This window comes from Temnothorax longispinosus, chromosome 4 (assembly GCF_030848805.1).
Source record: "Temnothorax longispinosus isolate EJ_2023e chromosome 4, Tlon_JGU_v1, whole genome shotgun sequence".
NCBI classification, from domain to species: Eukaryota; Metazoa; Arthropoda; class Insecta; order Hymenoptera; family Formicidae; genus Temnothorax; species Temnothorax longispinosus.
In genome coordinates this window covers 4,990,638-5,005,132 of record NC_092361.1, presented here as the reverse complement: position 1 = coordinate 5,005,132, position 14,495 = coordinate 4,990,638, and the positions used below count along the sequence as shown (strand labels likewise).

General features: G+C 39.7%; 2 protein-coding genes across 2 annotated transcripts; both read left to right on the top strand.

Moving 5' to 3' along the window:
• The first annotated feature begins 23 nt into the window (after positions 1-23).
• LOC139812463 (mutS protein homolog 4) lies at positions 24-7,976 on the top strand. The gene is made up of 17 exons (XM_071777311.1): positions 24-553; positions 902-1,040; positions 1,742-1,806; positions 1,894-2,042; positions 2,180-2,373; positions 2,446-2,567; positions 2,644-2,861; positions 3,780-3,974; positions 4,058-4,244; positions 4,335-4,474; positions 4,537-4,640; positions 4,700-4,919; positions 4,992-5,093; positions 5,338-5,451; positions 5,814-6,022; positions 6,680-6,875; positions 6,945-7,976. Exons 1-17 carry the CDS (start codon positions 445-447, stop codon positions 7,836-7,838), a joined length of 3,357 nt encoding a protein of 1,118 aa, XP_071633412.1. The 5' UTR covers positions 24-444; the 3' UTR covers positions 7,839-7,976.
• Positions 7,977-8,211: 235 nt separating this feature from the next.
• LOC139812465 (uncharacterized) lies at positions 8,212-10,156 on the top strand. The gene is made up of 2 exons (XM_071777313.1): positions 8,212-8,461; positions 8,771-10,156. The coding sequence occupies exons 1-2, from the start codon at positions 8,245-8,247 to the stop codon at positions 8,902-8,904; spliced, it is 351 nt and encodes a 116-aa protein (XP_071633414.1). The 5' UTR covers positions 8,212-8,244; the 3' UTR covers positions 8,905-10,156.
• The last annotated feature ends 4,339 nt before the right edge of the window (positions 10,157-14,495 follow it).

Sequence of the window (14,495 nt, the reverse complement as noted above, 5' to 3'; positions counted from 1 at the left end):
TCTATGTGCCAAGGCCTTAACACATGCTTTAAAACTGATTTAAAAAATACATATCTATTATTTTTTGTTACTCTACGACAATATCCAAAGCCCATCAAAATCGGTGAGGTATAGTTCTAAACGTTTCCTTGGTAGTATTTTTTTGAAATTCGTAGAATGTCGCGTCAACTTCACAGACGTGTAGCTAGAGTGAATAAGTTCAGACGATTCGTGAAAGAAGCGACCGACGACAGACTTGTTCGTCGTAGGCACGGTGTAAGCCACCGTGGTCGTAGCTGAGCTTTTTGGAGTTTTTGTCTTTCCCCTCTTTCTCTCTAATTACGTATTCATCTGATTTTAAATCCAGACAGTTTAACGTAGGCTACAGAGAATAGATTTAAGATTTATACGGCCAGCTGCGAGATCTGAATCTCATAGAACCTGTTCGCCTCTTCGCTGGGCGAAATGAATGTAATACAGGCCGCTCCGCCAAGAGGACGGCGCGCTTATGCGAGAGGAAGGATCGTCTCGGCACCAAACGCGCAACGTGCCACAAACATCTTTCCGAAATATCGTAAGTGGCCATTATTCGTGTCGCGCATCGCCGCGCTAAAAAAAATCAACAAGTCTAATTTTCACAATTTGCCGATTCACATTTAGAAATATGATGAAATTTCAACGGAGTTCCTAACGACTATCGCTACGCGAATCTCTATTCGATTTCTAACGGTGAATTGATTGAGATCGATTACGGTTCGCATCCGCGTATTGATACTCATTTAATGATTTTTGTTTATCATAATTTTTTATTTAAAATATCGATACGCTCTGAATTTTTTTTACACTTGGCTGCGTTCTCCGCATCTGCCGCTCTTTCGCTGCCCGACAATTGGATTCTGCGCATTTTTATGCACGCACGTAGAATTCGACTCGGGTTTTCTGAGACCACCGACGAGCTCTGGACCCGCGAATGCCAATGCAAAGACGCCAAAGCACAATCGCAGAGAGAACTGCATTTCAACATCATCCTACTTGCCGAGCACTTCTCGTCGTAGCGTGGGGTGAGCTATAAATCTCGCGCCTACGAGTCTCTCTTTATATAGGGGATGAGAGATTCTATAATAATTGTTAAAAACCGTGTCAAAACAAATATTTTTTCCCCTTAACTACTGGCTTTGGATAATTTCATCTTAATATTCTTGACTAAAGATCAGAAAAGAAATAATATTTGTCAAAATAATATATTTTTCCTAACTATTGACTTTCAGATCATTTCCTCTTAATATTCTTATACACAGTATGACTGAAGAGTACGGCCTTGGCTAAAATTATTAGGCACCCTTGTGCCTGATATTCATTTTGCAGTAGTGAATCTAATATCAGGAAAGACTTCTATTGTTTAAGAGTTGTTTATTAAAGTGTTAATTATTATAAACGCGTATATACGTTTACTTTTTATTTTTCTTTCAAAAATAAATGCTATTTTGGAACAACTTTATTATAATAAGATGCCTAACAATTTTGGCTAAGGCTATATATATTTATGTAAAAAAAAAAACAGAAGAGCTCATTAAAAAGTATAATTTCTTACTGCAGATACATCCCTGTATCCGCGAAAAAAGTAGCATTACTCTTCTTCCATTTTCCATTTTCACCTAGAAAGAACTATAATCCAACCTAGTTAATAAAAAAAAAATCATCCTGTATAATCTTATTTCCCTAATATTTTTTGTTAAAAATATAATTTCTCGATATCTGTTAGCTCGGTTAATCCGAGATCAACACCGTTCGGTACGTCCAGCAACGCGGAATCCTGCGTAGTGATCGGTAAGCGAACGTTGAATAATAACACAAATGCAAGTAACTTATTCTTTAGCCTTATGCCTTAATCACAGATCTCTCAATTGTTATTAGCGTTAACTGCCGGCCGAGGAGACGCTAGAAACGAAGTCGGTTTGGCAGCGATAGATCTTCAATATCCGTACTTGATGCTCTGTCAAATCAGCGATTGTCAAACATACGTGAATACTCTGACGAAAATCAACATCCTCGATCCGGTAGAAGTGAGCACGTTTTAATGAAGCTTCTTAAATTAGAAGATAAAAATAAATTAAAGCGATCATTGATCCGATAGAAAAAGTCACATTTAATGAGAAAGTATCTCTTTTGTCACACAATTTCTTTTTTTCTTTCTTTTAAGATACTGATGCCCGAAACAATGTGCGAACATCACGGCCGTGGGAACAAACTGTACAGATCGATCAAAGAGAAATTCAACACGCTCAACATCACGCCGATTTCGCGAATACACTTCAACGAGTCGACCGGCATGGAACGCGTGCGAACCCTATGCGCCAGGGAATACTCGACCGTGGAGTTAATAGTGAAACAAAAGTAACCGCTATTGAAATTAATTGTAATTAATGATTTTAATCATATAAAGCGCCGACTAATTATCTCTTTTAGGTATTACGCTTTAGCCGCCGCTGCGGCATTGCTCAAGTACGTGGAATACGTCCAGCACATGGTTTACGCTCCGAAATCAGTGAGGATAGAGTTTCAAGGATCACCGAACACCACGATGATCGGTAAACTACAGCTCGAACCCTAGTTTCATACGAGAACGATGTTTCATGATAAACGACATCGACAATTATTGTGCAGATATAGAGAGTGCACGAAGTCTCGAGCTGGTCGTCTCGCAGTCCAAACAGTCCATCGTCAGTCTGCTGGGCACGATGAACCGCTGCTTGACCCCCATGGGTAGAAGACTTCTGCGCGCTTCCATTCTTCAACCTCCGTGCAACGAGCATTTAATCGCCGATCGGCAATCTTGCGTGGCGGAATTGGTGGCGAATCAGTCTTTGTGCACCAGTCTTCAGGTTGTCACGCGCTACTTACTTACATAGGCCGATCTTATCCAAGATCGTCTTAACCCTCCAGTACTCGCATTACTCAGCCGTTGTTACCCGCGTGCAGCGTCTACAGAACCCATCTCATCTTACTCATAAACATTATTTTCGATTTAACCTTTTCCATTTCTGACGTATTTTTTTATTTATATTACTCAAAATACATACATATTGGAAATATGTTCCAAATATTAGAAATAAAATATTGATTTATAAAATAAAATAAATACAAATCTAAATTAAGAAACAATAGCACAAGGAACATATTGTTTTTATTTATTTATTTTTTTTTGTAATACAGAACTAGTAAAATGTTATAAAAGCTAATTAGAATTTGAATATTATATATATATAAAGTAATAATAATATAATATAATAATATTAAAACATAAATAATACTAAAAAATAACAACCTACTGCAATTAATTAATAAAAAATTACCTTACTGTAACATAAATAATCGCGTGGCGTTAAGACTCCGGGAAAGAGGGATCTCGAGAAAACACTCTCCACATCCTTCCACATGCGACTGATATTGATGATAGTGGATAGATACTTCATCTATATAGTCCATAGATAGTCCATAGATACTTCGAGGAGGGCTAGAGGGAGAGGTAACAGGTGTCTCAACTTTGTAATCCAGATCGCTTGGTTTGGCGATAAATAAAAGATCGATTAGCGCCTGTGAGACTTCAGCGGACACTGAAGAATTAAATACGATCTTGAGACGCTATAAAATTATTTCGTAAGCTGGATGGAATTTTAAGACCGTCCATGATCGAACTTAAAACGATCTTGAAGATCGGACTATGAATAAATCAGTCAGTGATTTTAACTTCTTAAATTTAAACCAACAATTGGATTACATTTGTATCATACATTTTGCAGCCAGTGGTACAACGCCTTTTCGGGACGGATCGTTTGCTGGCGTTAGCAATTAAACCTCTGCACGTCAACGACATGCAAAACGCGGAGCGAAATCTAAATTATGCGCTGCTCTTAAAGAGCTGCCTGGACACCATTCCGGAATTGGAGGCGATTCTCGCGATCGGCATTCATCCGTTCTTTGTAAAGACGCGAAAGGTTTGCGCTCTCTCGCGACTTATTAATATTATCTGTTCGTAGTTTGTCCACATCGATCACGAATAATGGTTTCGCACTTGCAGAACTTAGAAAATTCAGAATTCCGAGTTATGAAGGATAAGATTTTAACGCTGATACACGCGGACGCGAGATTCGTGAAAGGATGCACTTCTTTGAGTATGCAGCGGTGTTTCGCTATAAAAGCTGATATCAACGAATTGCTGGACGTCGCTCGGCAAATCTATTGCGAGTTGATCAACGACATGAAAAGTAAACGCATTATAATAACATAAATTTAAATCATATAACGGTGAAAATGACGAAAAATTACTTCGTAATTTTGTGGCTCTATTTAAATAGGCATGGTGGAGCAGTTAGCCGTGAGACACAAGCTTCCATTGTCCTTAGAATACAACACGAACTTGGGCTATCATATAAACGTCATCATACCGCGGGGCTTGAACATGAAAATCTCGGACTTGCCGGCGGAATTTATTCAGGTAACTCATCACTGATTAACACATAATCTTAATTGCACCTAACACCTTTCGCGATTACGCAGGCACGAAAGAACAGGAGATCCTTCACAACAACGACAACGGCACTATTAACATTGAATAAACAATGCAAGAAGGCTTGCGAGGAGATTTACATGATGAGCAACACGTAAGTTACTTTTCGAGAGATCCCGCGTCTCGTTGTATTAATGAGACAATAATTTGTAGGTTGCTAACCAATTTACTGGAGGATATCCGACAACACGTCGGCTGCTTGTTTCAATTAAGCGCAGACGTGGCGGAATTGGACTTGGTCTTATCCTTGGCGCAAATCAGTTGTAATCCGGAATACACGAGACCGTCATTTGGAACGAATTTAGAATTAATAAACTCGATACACCCTATTATGGAGTTATTTAACAGAGATCTTCCCGTGGCTAACGACGTGGTGAGCATTGAACGTTAAACAAGACTCGAGACAAATAACGATATTTTCTTATTTTTTTCTTGAAACACGCAGAACGCTTCAGTCACGCATAATTTTCATCTGATAACCGGACCAAATATGAGCGGCAAGTCTACGTATTTGAAACAGATCGTTCTACTTCAAATTATGGCGCAGGTGACGTGAGAACACATTTATCGATTGGTCTCTTCGCGTTTGTCTTCCGAATCGTTATTAAATATTCATTGTTATGTAATTAAAAACTAAAACACACTGCTGTAAGAGAATCATGTTAGTCTAAAGCGTGATACATACTCGATCAGACAGGAGATTTTTGCTTTAGCGTTTCACAAAACTAGGTAACGACCCGACATATCGGTATCTTGACCAACCTACCCGTTACTCGCGTCTTATATTGCAGATCGGTTCCTACGTGCCGGCGACGAAGGCAACGTTTCGCGTTGCAGATCGCATACTTTGTAGGATTAGCTCTCGCGACGACGCCGAGCTCAATGCATCCGCCTATGTCCTCGAGGTGAGCGTGTGATAACTGTAATTATATATACCTCTTTTTCCTTCCTATACATTTTTCACTCTCTATATATATATAAACGTACAGTATATGTGTATGGTATATGTGTGTGCTCTTTTTGAGACACAGTACCACGTTTTTCATGTGAGATGGATACACATTTTTCTAACTTTTCTATTAAAAATATCGCACACATACGCAAGTGTTCCCACGTGATTATCCAATCAGATACTGGCCATGCTTAACGTTGGTCGACTTTAGTCATCTAACGAGAACCGGTGCTTTCAAGGCGAGACTATTGACACCTAATTATACTCACAATCAGTGCCATGGTTAAAGTATAATTACTGATTTATTTACGTCAGATGAAGGAAGCGCAATACATCCTGCAATCCGTCACGCCCAAGTCTCTCGTTGTACTGGACGAGCTCTGCAGACATACTACGGTCGAAGAGGGTTCCGCCATCGCTTGGGCGATATGCGAGAAATTATCGCTGACGACCGCGTTCACGTTCGCCGCGACGCACTTTTTGCACCTCACCGCGCTGAGCAATATGTATCACAACGTGACAATGTACGTGGAAATCTTACACAATTATACACACATATATCATTTGCTACAACTATGCTATCAAATGTCCATTTAGCTATGTCGCAAAAGTGTCATTTTTTAGTTGTCTGCAAAAAAATGGTGAGAACATTCAATACACTGAATGATAAGAACTAATATATATATAACTAAATACTTTTGTTCTTTTTATTACCCCAAAATCGTATTTAAAAATAATGTAAAATTTTAATAATTTAAAACATTTAAACTCATTTTCTGGAAAACTTGTTTCATAAGTTACATCATTATTGCACAACAAACAATCGTGACATATATATTATATATAATTTCTTTCTAGTAGTACATACATTGGCAATATGTTGGCTGAATACTAGTTATATTGGGAGTGTTTTGGCCAATATTTCCCAATGCAAAGCTAATATTGGTTATTAATAAAATGCAAGTGCACTGCTAATATTAGGTCAAAAAGAGAGAGAGCGTCTACTTTGCAATACAGTTATAATATGACAAATTAATCTATATTCAACATAAAAATTATATATATATATATATATATATATATATATATATATATATATATATATTGTTAGCCAATATTGTTACAATAAAAAGTTATGCTACATAGGGTCTAGAATAAAATAAGATATTATGGTTCTTCAGCCATTGCTTCGAGACGAAAACCGCGGAACCAGAAGAATCGGGCGATCTGCATCTGATATATACTCACAAATTGAATCCCGGAACCGGACCTACGGATCACTACGGAATCGCTCTAGCGGAAGTCTCCTCTCTACCGAAATGCGTTACGATTAAAGCGCGAGAGTACGCGTCCCAGCCATCCGTCAACGCACAAAACGTGAGTTTATAAACGTTTGTAAAATTACTGAACGTTATTAAACATACTTCGAATATTTAATTTTTCTAGAATAATCTTGGATCCGTCACGAGTTCTCTGTCATGGGAGAAATCGTGTTATAACGCGGTCGTTCAGTTACGCGCGCTATTGGAGGATGACCGTTTCACTTTCGCAAATATAATAAATGTCATGAAGCAATTGGATCTAAGTAAGCAAAGTGAGCAAACGGAAAGAGCGCTGATTCCAACAAAATCCCCAAACGTCGCGCAAGAACGTGGAAAACGTGAGGAACGGGAGAAACGTGAGGAAGACAAAAATCTTGTCGCGTCGAATAATGGTTTAACGATAGGGACGAAGGACGACGTATTGTTAACGGAACAGACGAATAAAGATGAACGAAAGATGAACGAAGAGGAGGTGCAAGACGAGCCGATGGAAATAGACAAAAACGACACTCAGCAGGCAGTATCGATTCACGAGGTCATAGTAAATCGAACGGCATTTTCGTCGCAAAACACAGTCAATAAAGATACGTCATCGTCCGTTAATCCAAGCTCTTCTCCGCAATCTCCGAAGAACGATCCGCGATTTTACGTTTGCACGTCCTTCGCGGCAAGCACCCCGAAAACAATATCGCCACATCGAGGAACGAATCCAGGATCGAGTTTCGCTGCAAGATCGATAGCAGCCTCTCCGTCGACATCCCTCAGGTCCTCTCAGTCGTTCCAGTATCACGATTACTGTTTGTCCGAGGGAGACTTCACTCCGCTCCATTCAATACCGTCTCAATCAACGCCGAGCGATGTAGCGAAGATGACCGCGCGAGCGAAAGAGGCGAAGATCTTTCGGCAGATCGAGGGCGACAATTTCGACGAAGAGGCTTTCTTCAATGATACTCAACGAGTATCATTTAAACTGGATCTCACCACGGACGATGGAGATGACGTGGAGATGTTACTGTAAATAATGTTAAAATAAAAACGTGTTTTATCGTACGTCAATTCATTCACATAATATATATATTTATGATGAAAAATAAAAACGTTAAGTGACACTCTCGATTTATCTATTTCCTTATCGTGCCCGCGTAGATAAGCGTGCATGCCGATTCCCGGCAAATTCACATTAGCGAGCCGCGAACATATGAGTGCGCGAGACGAAGACGCTCCTCGCGACGAAATTGACAAGATACGTCAGCTGCGTTTTTTCGAGCAGAGACATAAAAAATTGCAAGATTAAAGTAGCTTCACGGCGTGATGAAGGCGAAAGGGCGATAATGATCTTCGAACGGTCGACGATTGTTCTCGATATCGCAAAATCGAAATACAAAGGTTAAACCCGAGGGGAAACGCGAGACTTTCACGCGAGAATGTCTGCTGACCTGCTACCGGAATGGGTGAATTTGTATCTCGACGACTTCGAGGCCAGCCTCTGCCTGCCTATTCTCGTGGTTATGGTGCTCTGCACCGCGCAATTCGTATTTAATCACGTCTTCGGTATCGGATATATGATCTATCAGAGCGTGAGGAAGCCGGCGACGGAAGAGGAGGAGCAGGATAAAACTGATATGATGGGAAAACTGAAAGGTCTAATGTCAAGCATATATACCCTACGCGCCTCTCGAAATAGCACACACAATACGTAATTTGTTACATATTCAAGACCTACTTCGTTCCTGCGGACTCGTTAAGTCCTCGTAAATATTTAAAAAATTTCATAGATATTTCACAAAACAAAAAGTTCGATCGACAAAGATCTCATTTACGACGGCATTCTATGCTAAATAACTTGTAACTTTAAGAGGTCGACGTGTTATTGCGCGGTCGATAATTCATAATTTTTATCTAATGCAGGAGTTTGTTGATTAATACAAATCTCTGTTCTAAACTCGCCAGGAATGCTGACCGCTCTAGGTATCGGAAAGCCCGATACGACGACTAGGATTCCGATTAAAAATCCACACTCACCAGGTTACGATACTCGATCTCGAGAGGAGGAATGGGATTATTGCGAGGAGGATATTGAATGAGATAACGGGACGTTTCTATATGCCATTACAATCACAATACAAAGTGCATAGCAAACAAATAAAATACTCTTTGCCTTAATGTTGTCGCGTAATCACTCCCAAACGTTCACGTAGAGAATGGCTCAAGGACATGAAAAAATATCTCTGCTTTAAGATCACTTTGTTCACAATCATTAACATTGATAAAAGGAAATAAATCGAACAGATTAGTCGATATTTTCGTACGATACCGTCTATCTCTTTGCCTTCGATAAACCAGCGCGTAAGAAGTCGGTATCGTGTCGTTTAAGGTCCAAGTTTTAAAGCGCGTGGTGGTGGAGCGCATGAAAGAGAGGGGAAGAGGAGACCGGTCGAAGACACGAGAATGGGTCAAGGCTGACGAGCTCGAAGCTCTCTCAGCTTCCACGTATGTCGCGAATGAAGCTTAATTAAGTCCACTTGAAGGTGACTGCCGAAAGCGAAACTGTCGGACACTATTATTCATCGGGGAACATTTTCGATGCCCCGTTGTTCCACAGTCTCGCTCTCCGAAAAGCTTCCGGAGTATCAGGTCTTAAATTCTTTCCAGTATCGTAAATTTAAGAAAAAAAGCAATATTAAACGCTTCGTTAACGCTATTTCAACATTCATTCATGCGTCTGAATTTTCTCGACGGTGCCAATCCATGACGAGGCCAACGCCTAGCGATCTCGGTATTTTGCACCGCGTGGCCTTGCAATTACACTCGGATATGCGAAAATGTCGCACGTGTAAAATATCACTTTGTTGTTGAAAAACGACTTGCCACGCATTCGCACACGTTCTCGACGTTTGAAATTTACGCAGCCGGCAAATCGCAAATTATTATTGCTCAGACGCGATTTACGTATAGGTGTTAACAATGAGATATGTTCGCTGGCTTACAATTAGATAAATGTATCTATAGCAATATGGTGCGTACACGTGCGTGCGTAAGATCACGTAGACTGGTCGCTGCTAATTCTTGGGATTCTTCCGAGGTCAAAGCACGCATGTTATATTTGTACAACTGACTTTCTAGCATCTAGCGGATCGAGGAAGGAGAATATTTGTGTCAATAAATCTTTTGGCAATAACACGTTATTTTAACGTGCTTCAAGATACTGTTCTTTTCAAGCAACTTGAAAAAAAGTGAGAAAAAGAAGTAAAAAAGTTATGACAATAAATTATAAAGAGTTAAGTAATTAAATGAAATACAGCGCAATAAATAATTTAACCGTAAAAAGAAGAAAAAGAGAAAAAATTATAATCTATACATATATGTATATAATAACAACTTTTTTTTATCTTTTTACGGTAATTTTTGAAAAATTATTGAAATTTTCTAGATATTTTAGTAAAATTAATCAAACATATTTTATATTTTAATGTAATAGATATTAATATTTTTTATTATGGTAGATATTAATCAGAATAGCTCGCATAAAATTTTTGGTGGTAAGGAATGTACATGTTGTCCGACAACTACCATGATTTCAGGGTAAATTTTAAGAAAAAATTCTCTTCGTGTGGATATTAAAGATGTAATAGTAAAATATTTTTTATTTCACTTCAAAATAAACAAACATTGAAATTTTTTCGTCGTGTTATACGAATTTAAGGGTTCATTAATCCTTACATCTATAATTTTATTCGTATGCTTATGTACATATAATCTGTATGTATAATCATGTATGTATAATCTTATAATCTATGTGACTCGTATAATACGAATTCATATAACATATAACGCATCTTCCGTGTTGTATGGCGATCTATTGTTCATATGTATATTGAAGAATAAAATAATAATAGATATTAATACATCTTGGACCTAAAGAAAATACAAAGTTGTATACAAAAGAGATAACACGACGACTGCTTAAAATGCCCGATTAAATTAGATTAAAAAATCGATATAGTCGAATTGCTCTTTTAGTTTGTAAATCAAATTCTTATCTGATATCGATAAATTCTCTTTTCTTATTCTTTCCTTGTGTCGTAATCAATTGATAAAATTAAAATATAAGGAGTTTATCGATGAAAAAAAAATAATTCTCTTCTTAACTCAAATCAGATTATATTCCTGATAGAAAACGATTCTATTTATATTACTTATAATATATTTTATGCAGACTGAGTCACGCAAATCGAACGGATCTCTTTTAGCGATTAATAAAAAAATATGCTTATGCGAGAATTATGATTGGTTATAATATCTAAAGAAACATTTTAGAAAAGTCGGAAAATGTCTGTTACATTTTTCCTCAAATTTCTTTTTAATCTAACAAGTCTCCTAAACGGTTCCATGCGATTATCGTGAAAATGTGTGTGTGTGTGTGGTGTGTGTAACTGTTACTCGATAATAATTAATCAATCCGGCCTACGCGAAGGGAATAATATAACACTACTAATAGAAATATATATACAATATTTTCTGATCGATATGTACATACAACGACGATTGTTATATTATGACCCTTGACCTACATTTGCGTTATACCACAGACGTATTACGGAAGATTTCTCTGCGAGACAAAAAAAAAGACGCATAATTTGCCGGCTATAACAATCGAATTTTTCATTTGCCCGTAACCACGCCTTGTATTCATACCGCGCCTTGCATTCATACCTCCCGAGATCTTCAGGTAGTGCATTAATTCGTGCGAAAGTTAAACGTTAAAAGCTCGTCGAGTGTCGGCGAAGACGAAGCGCGCTCCTCCTCCACGCGCAGCGCGTGAAGAAAGTCGAACAATAAACCGACGTATATAGGAGCGTGGGCGGGCGTTAGTTACTACGAGGCAAAGTCAAACGAGTCGACGAGTGGTTCCGTTATTTTGCGTGATTTACGATGCGCGCGCGGGATCTATGAGCGGAAAAAGAATTCGTATCGGTCCCACATTTTGCTCGCCACATTTCGCGAGAATATAAGCCCCGGCACGGGTCGCGCCAGTGGAAGATAAAATTCAACAGAGACGGATCCATCAGGTTTATTAGAGAAATAACCAAGAAGCCACCCCGGGACTGACCAGCTCCATGAGGACTTGTTCCGTGAGGTTGTAGTGGGTAGGCTGCGCGTGCCGCTTGCGACACGCGTAGAATCCCACACTCCCCTCGTTCCTCTTCCCGGAGGGCGAGGGGGTCTTCCCCCCTTAACATCCGGGGGGCTACTGGGCGTAGCCCGGTAGTTGAAGATTTCCTCACGTAAAAAAAAAAAAAAGCTCCACCGACTAGCCGTTTTGTTCAGGCACTATTACGGAGGGGGTGGTATAACGATGCACCCCTTAAATGCATCATCTCCCGGCCAACACAGCCGGATGCCGCCCGACCGACCATCCGTCGGGCGATGACAGGGCGCGGTGCGCCCACTTATTTTTTATCGCTAAGATAATTATCGTGTGCGCGAGGATTAGCGACTCGCGGCACCGATATCCCCTCGGAGCTCCAACAAGCGCCAACGGGAGCCGATCTTCGCCGAGTGCGAGAGCGCGTAATTCCGCACCGCTCCGATCGGCGCGGCGTATACGGAGAGAATGTGTGTACGCTCGCTCGTTCACTCACTTACACCGTATATAATGTAAGTGAAATGTAACGTATGCAAAGCGCAGGGGCGAAGTAATTTATGCGCCGTACGTAGGATCGCGTATTGTCGTATATGCGAGATCGTAACTGTTGATCTCGAAGGAAGCTTGAAGAGGGGTCCTTGAGAGAGAGGCACGACGTCGGGTTTATCTCGCGACGATCTTTCGACCCACTCCGCGCAGTCTGCGCTCCTCGCGCGTGTTTGCTCCTTCGCGGATTAATAATAATAATAAATAAGCTACGCGGTGGCTCGACCCCCAATCTTTGCTCGCAGGTGCGGAGATGTGATATTGTATTATTGTGATATATTAAAAATTGCTCGTCACTCCCTGTATCCTTCAACTTCTCCGTAGCCGCGCGTTGCGTAACGACGGAGACTTGCGCGACTTATCTTCGGTTTCCACGGAAAAGCCCGATCCGCGCATAATTCAAACAGGCGCGATACTCGGCCCGCGTATATAACTTCGCGCAAATCAGGTCAGGTCAGGCCTGAGTGAGTTTAACAAGAACGTTGCTGAGAGGCTTCAAATTCGTAATATGTAAGCGCCTGTAAGCCAGTTTTGAGCCACCCGATCCGCAGTAATGCCTCTTTCACTCGACACTTTCCTCCTTTTCTTTGCGTCGCGTCGCACGGCTTCGCCCGCGCGCGCGGCAACCGCGGGAAGAAGCGCAAAAATGATATCTCGATCACGCGCGGATGTAAGCATACAATCTTTTTCGTCGATGTCACCGGTCAATTAACTCTCAACCGCCGTGTAACCAGCGGTTCGGGTCGATAATGACACGACGGATATCGAGGAAGTATGAATTACGCACCTCGTCAACGTCAACGGATTTCACCGGACGGTCGTTGACCCGATGACGATGGAATGACCGTTGTTCAATTGTTCGATCATGTTTGACAAATACTAAACAGCCTTCCTTCCTGCGCGACAGATGACCGCGCGGCCTGGGCGTTCTCGCGTAACGAGCGTCGCGGTCTTATCGCCGTGCAGGGCGATAATCCTCTTACGTCACCGATCCGATTTTGCACAACGAGTGTACGTATATTATAATCTGTTATGAATAAATACCGGAATGAGAAAATGTGTGTTGCGCAAACGAGATTTAGCAATCGATGAAGACCTTCGTGGCTGATGATTAACGCATATTGCGATAAGAACGCGATAATGCAACGCTACGCAAGAGACATTAAAACCGAGTTCGTCGAACATAACGTAATTTGGCGTAACGCGCCGCACATAAACCGCATCATCGACAATATTATGCAATTCGTGAGAACTAAACGGTTCTTTTATGAGAAGAAGATGCGTCTCTCGGTTTCTTTTTCTCGTTTTCCACGCAATTATATCAATCGCGCAAGGATTAATACATTCTTCGCGAATGTTCCATCTTGACTTGCAGCTCTTTTCTTCTTAACCGCGTCTCGCTGCGAGCGTATAAAATAACGTTACGCAATGGTAACAAATTGGAAAATTCGCAATAACATTATTCTATAAATTTAAAGAGATGATACAGTTTGTAATGTAAATTCCTTAAAAAGAGTCATGTAAATGTAAAAAAACTATAAATATTAGTAAATAGAATATATGTTTATATATAGAATTAATATACATATAATGGATATAGATAGTATTGTATATATAATGAATTGATATGATCTACGATTATACGAATAATATATAACGATCTCTCTTATAATATATTGACAAAAAAAATGTCAAATCAAGATGTATATACCTACTTGTATTTATGCAAGAATATGTAATCTTGAAATGAGACTATATTGCGTTAAACGAAGAAAACTTGCTTGAATGAAGTAATTTATATAGTTCAACCAAGAAAAGTTGAAATAAAAAGTTGGAATTCTTATAAGAAGATTATATAGATTCTTGCTTATATACGAGTATATAAGTCTTGATGTGACACTTCTTTTTTTCTGTGTACAATTAGAAATATGTTTCTAACTATTAGTTAATTAATTTCAATTTTAAACTTCTTAAATTTTAAAT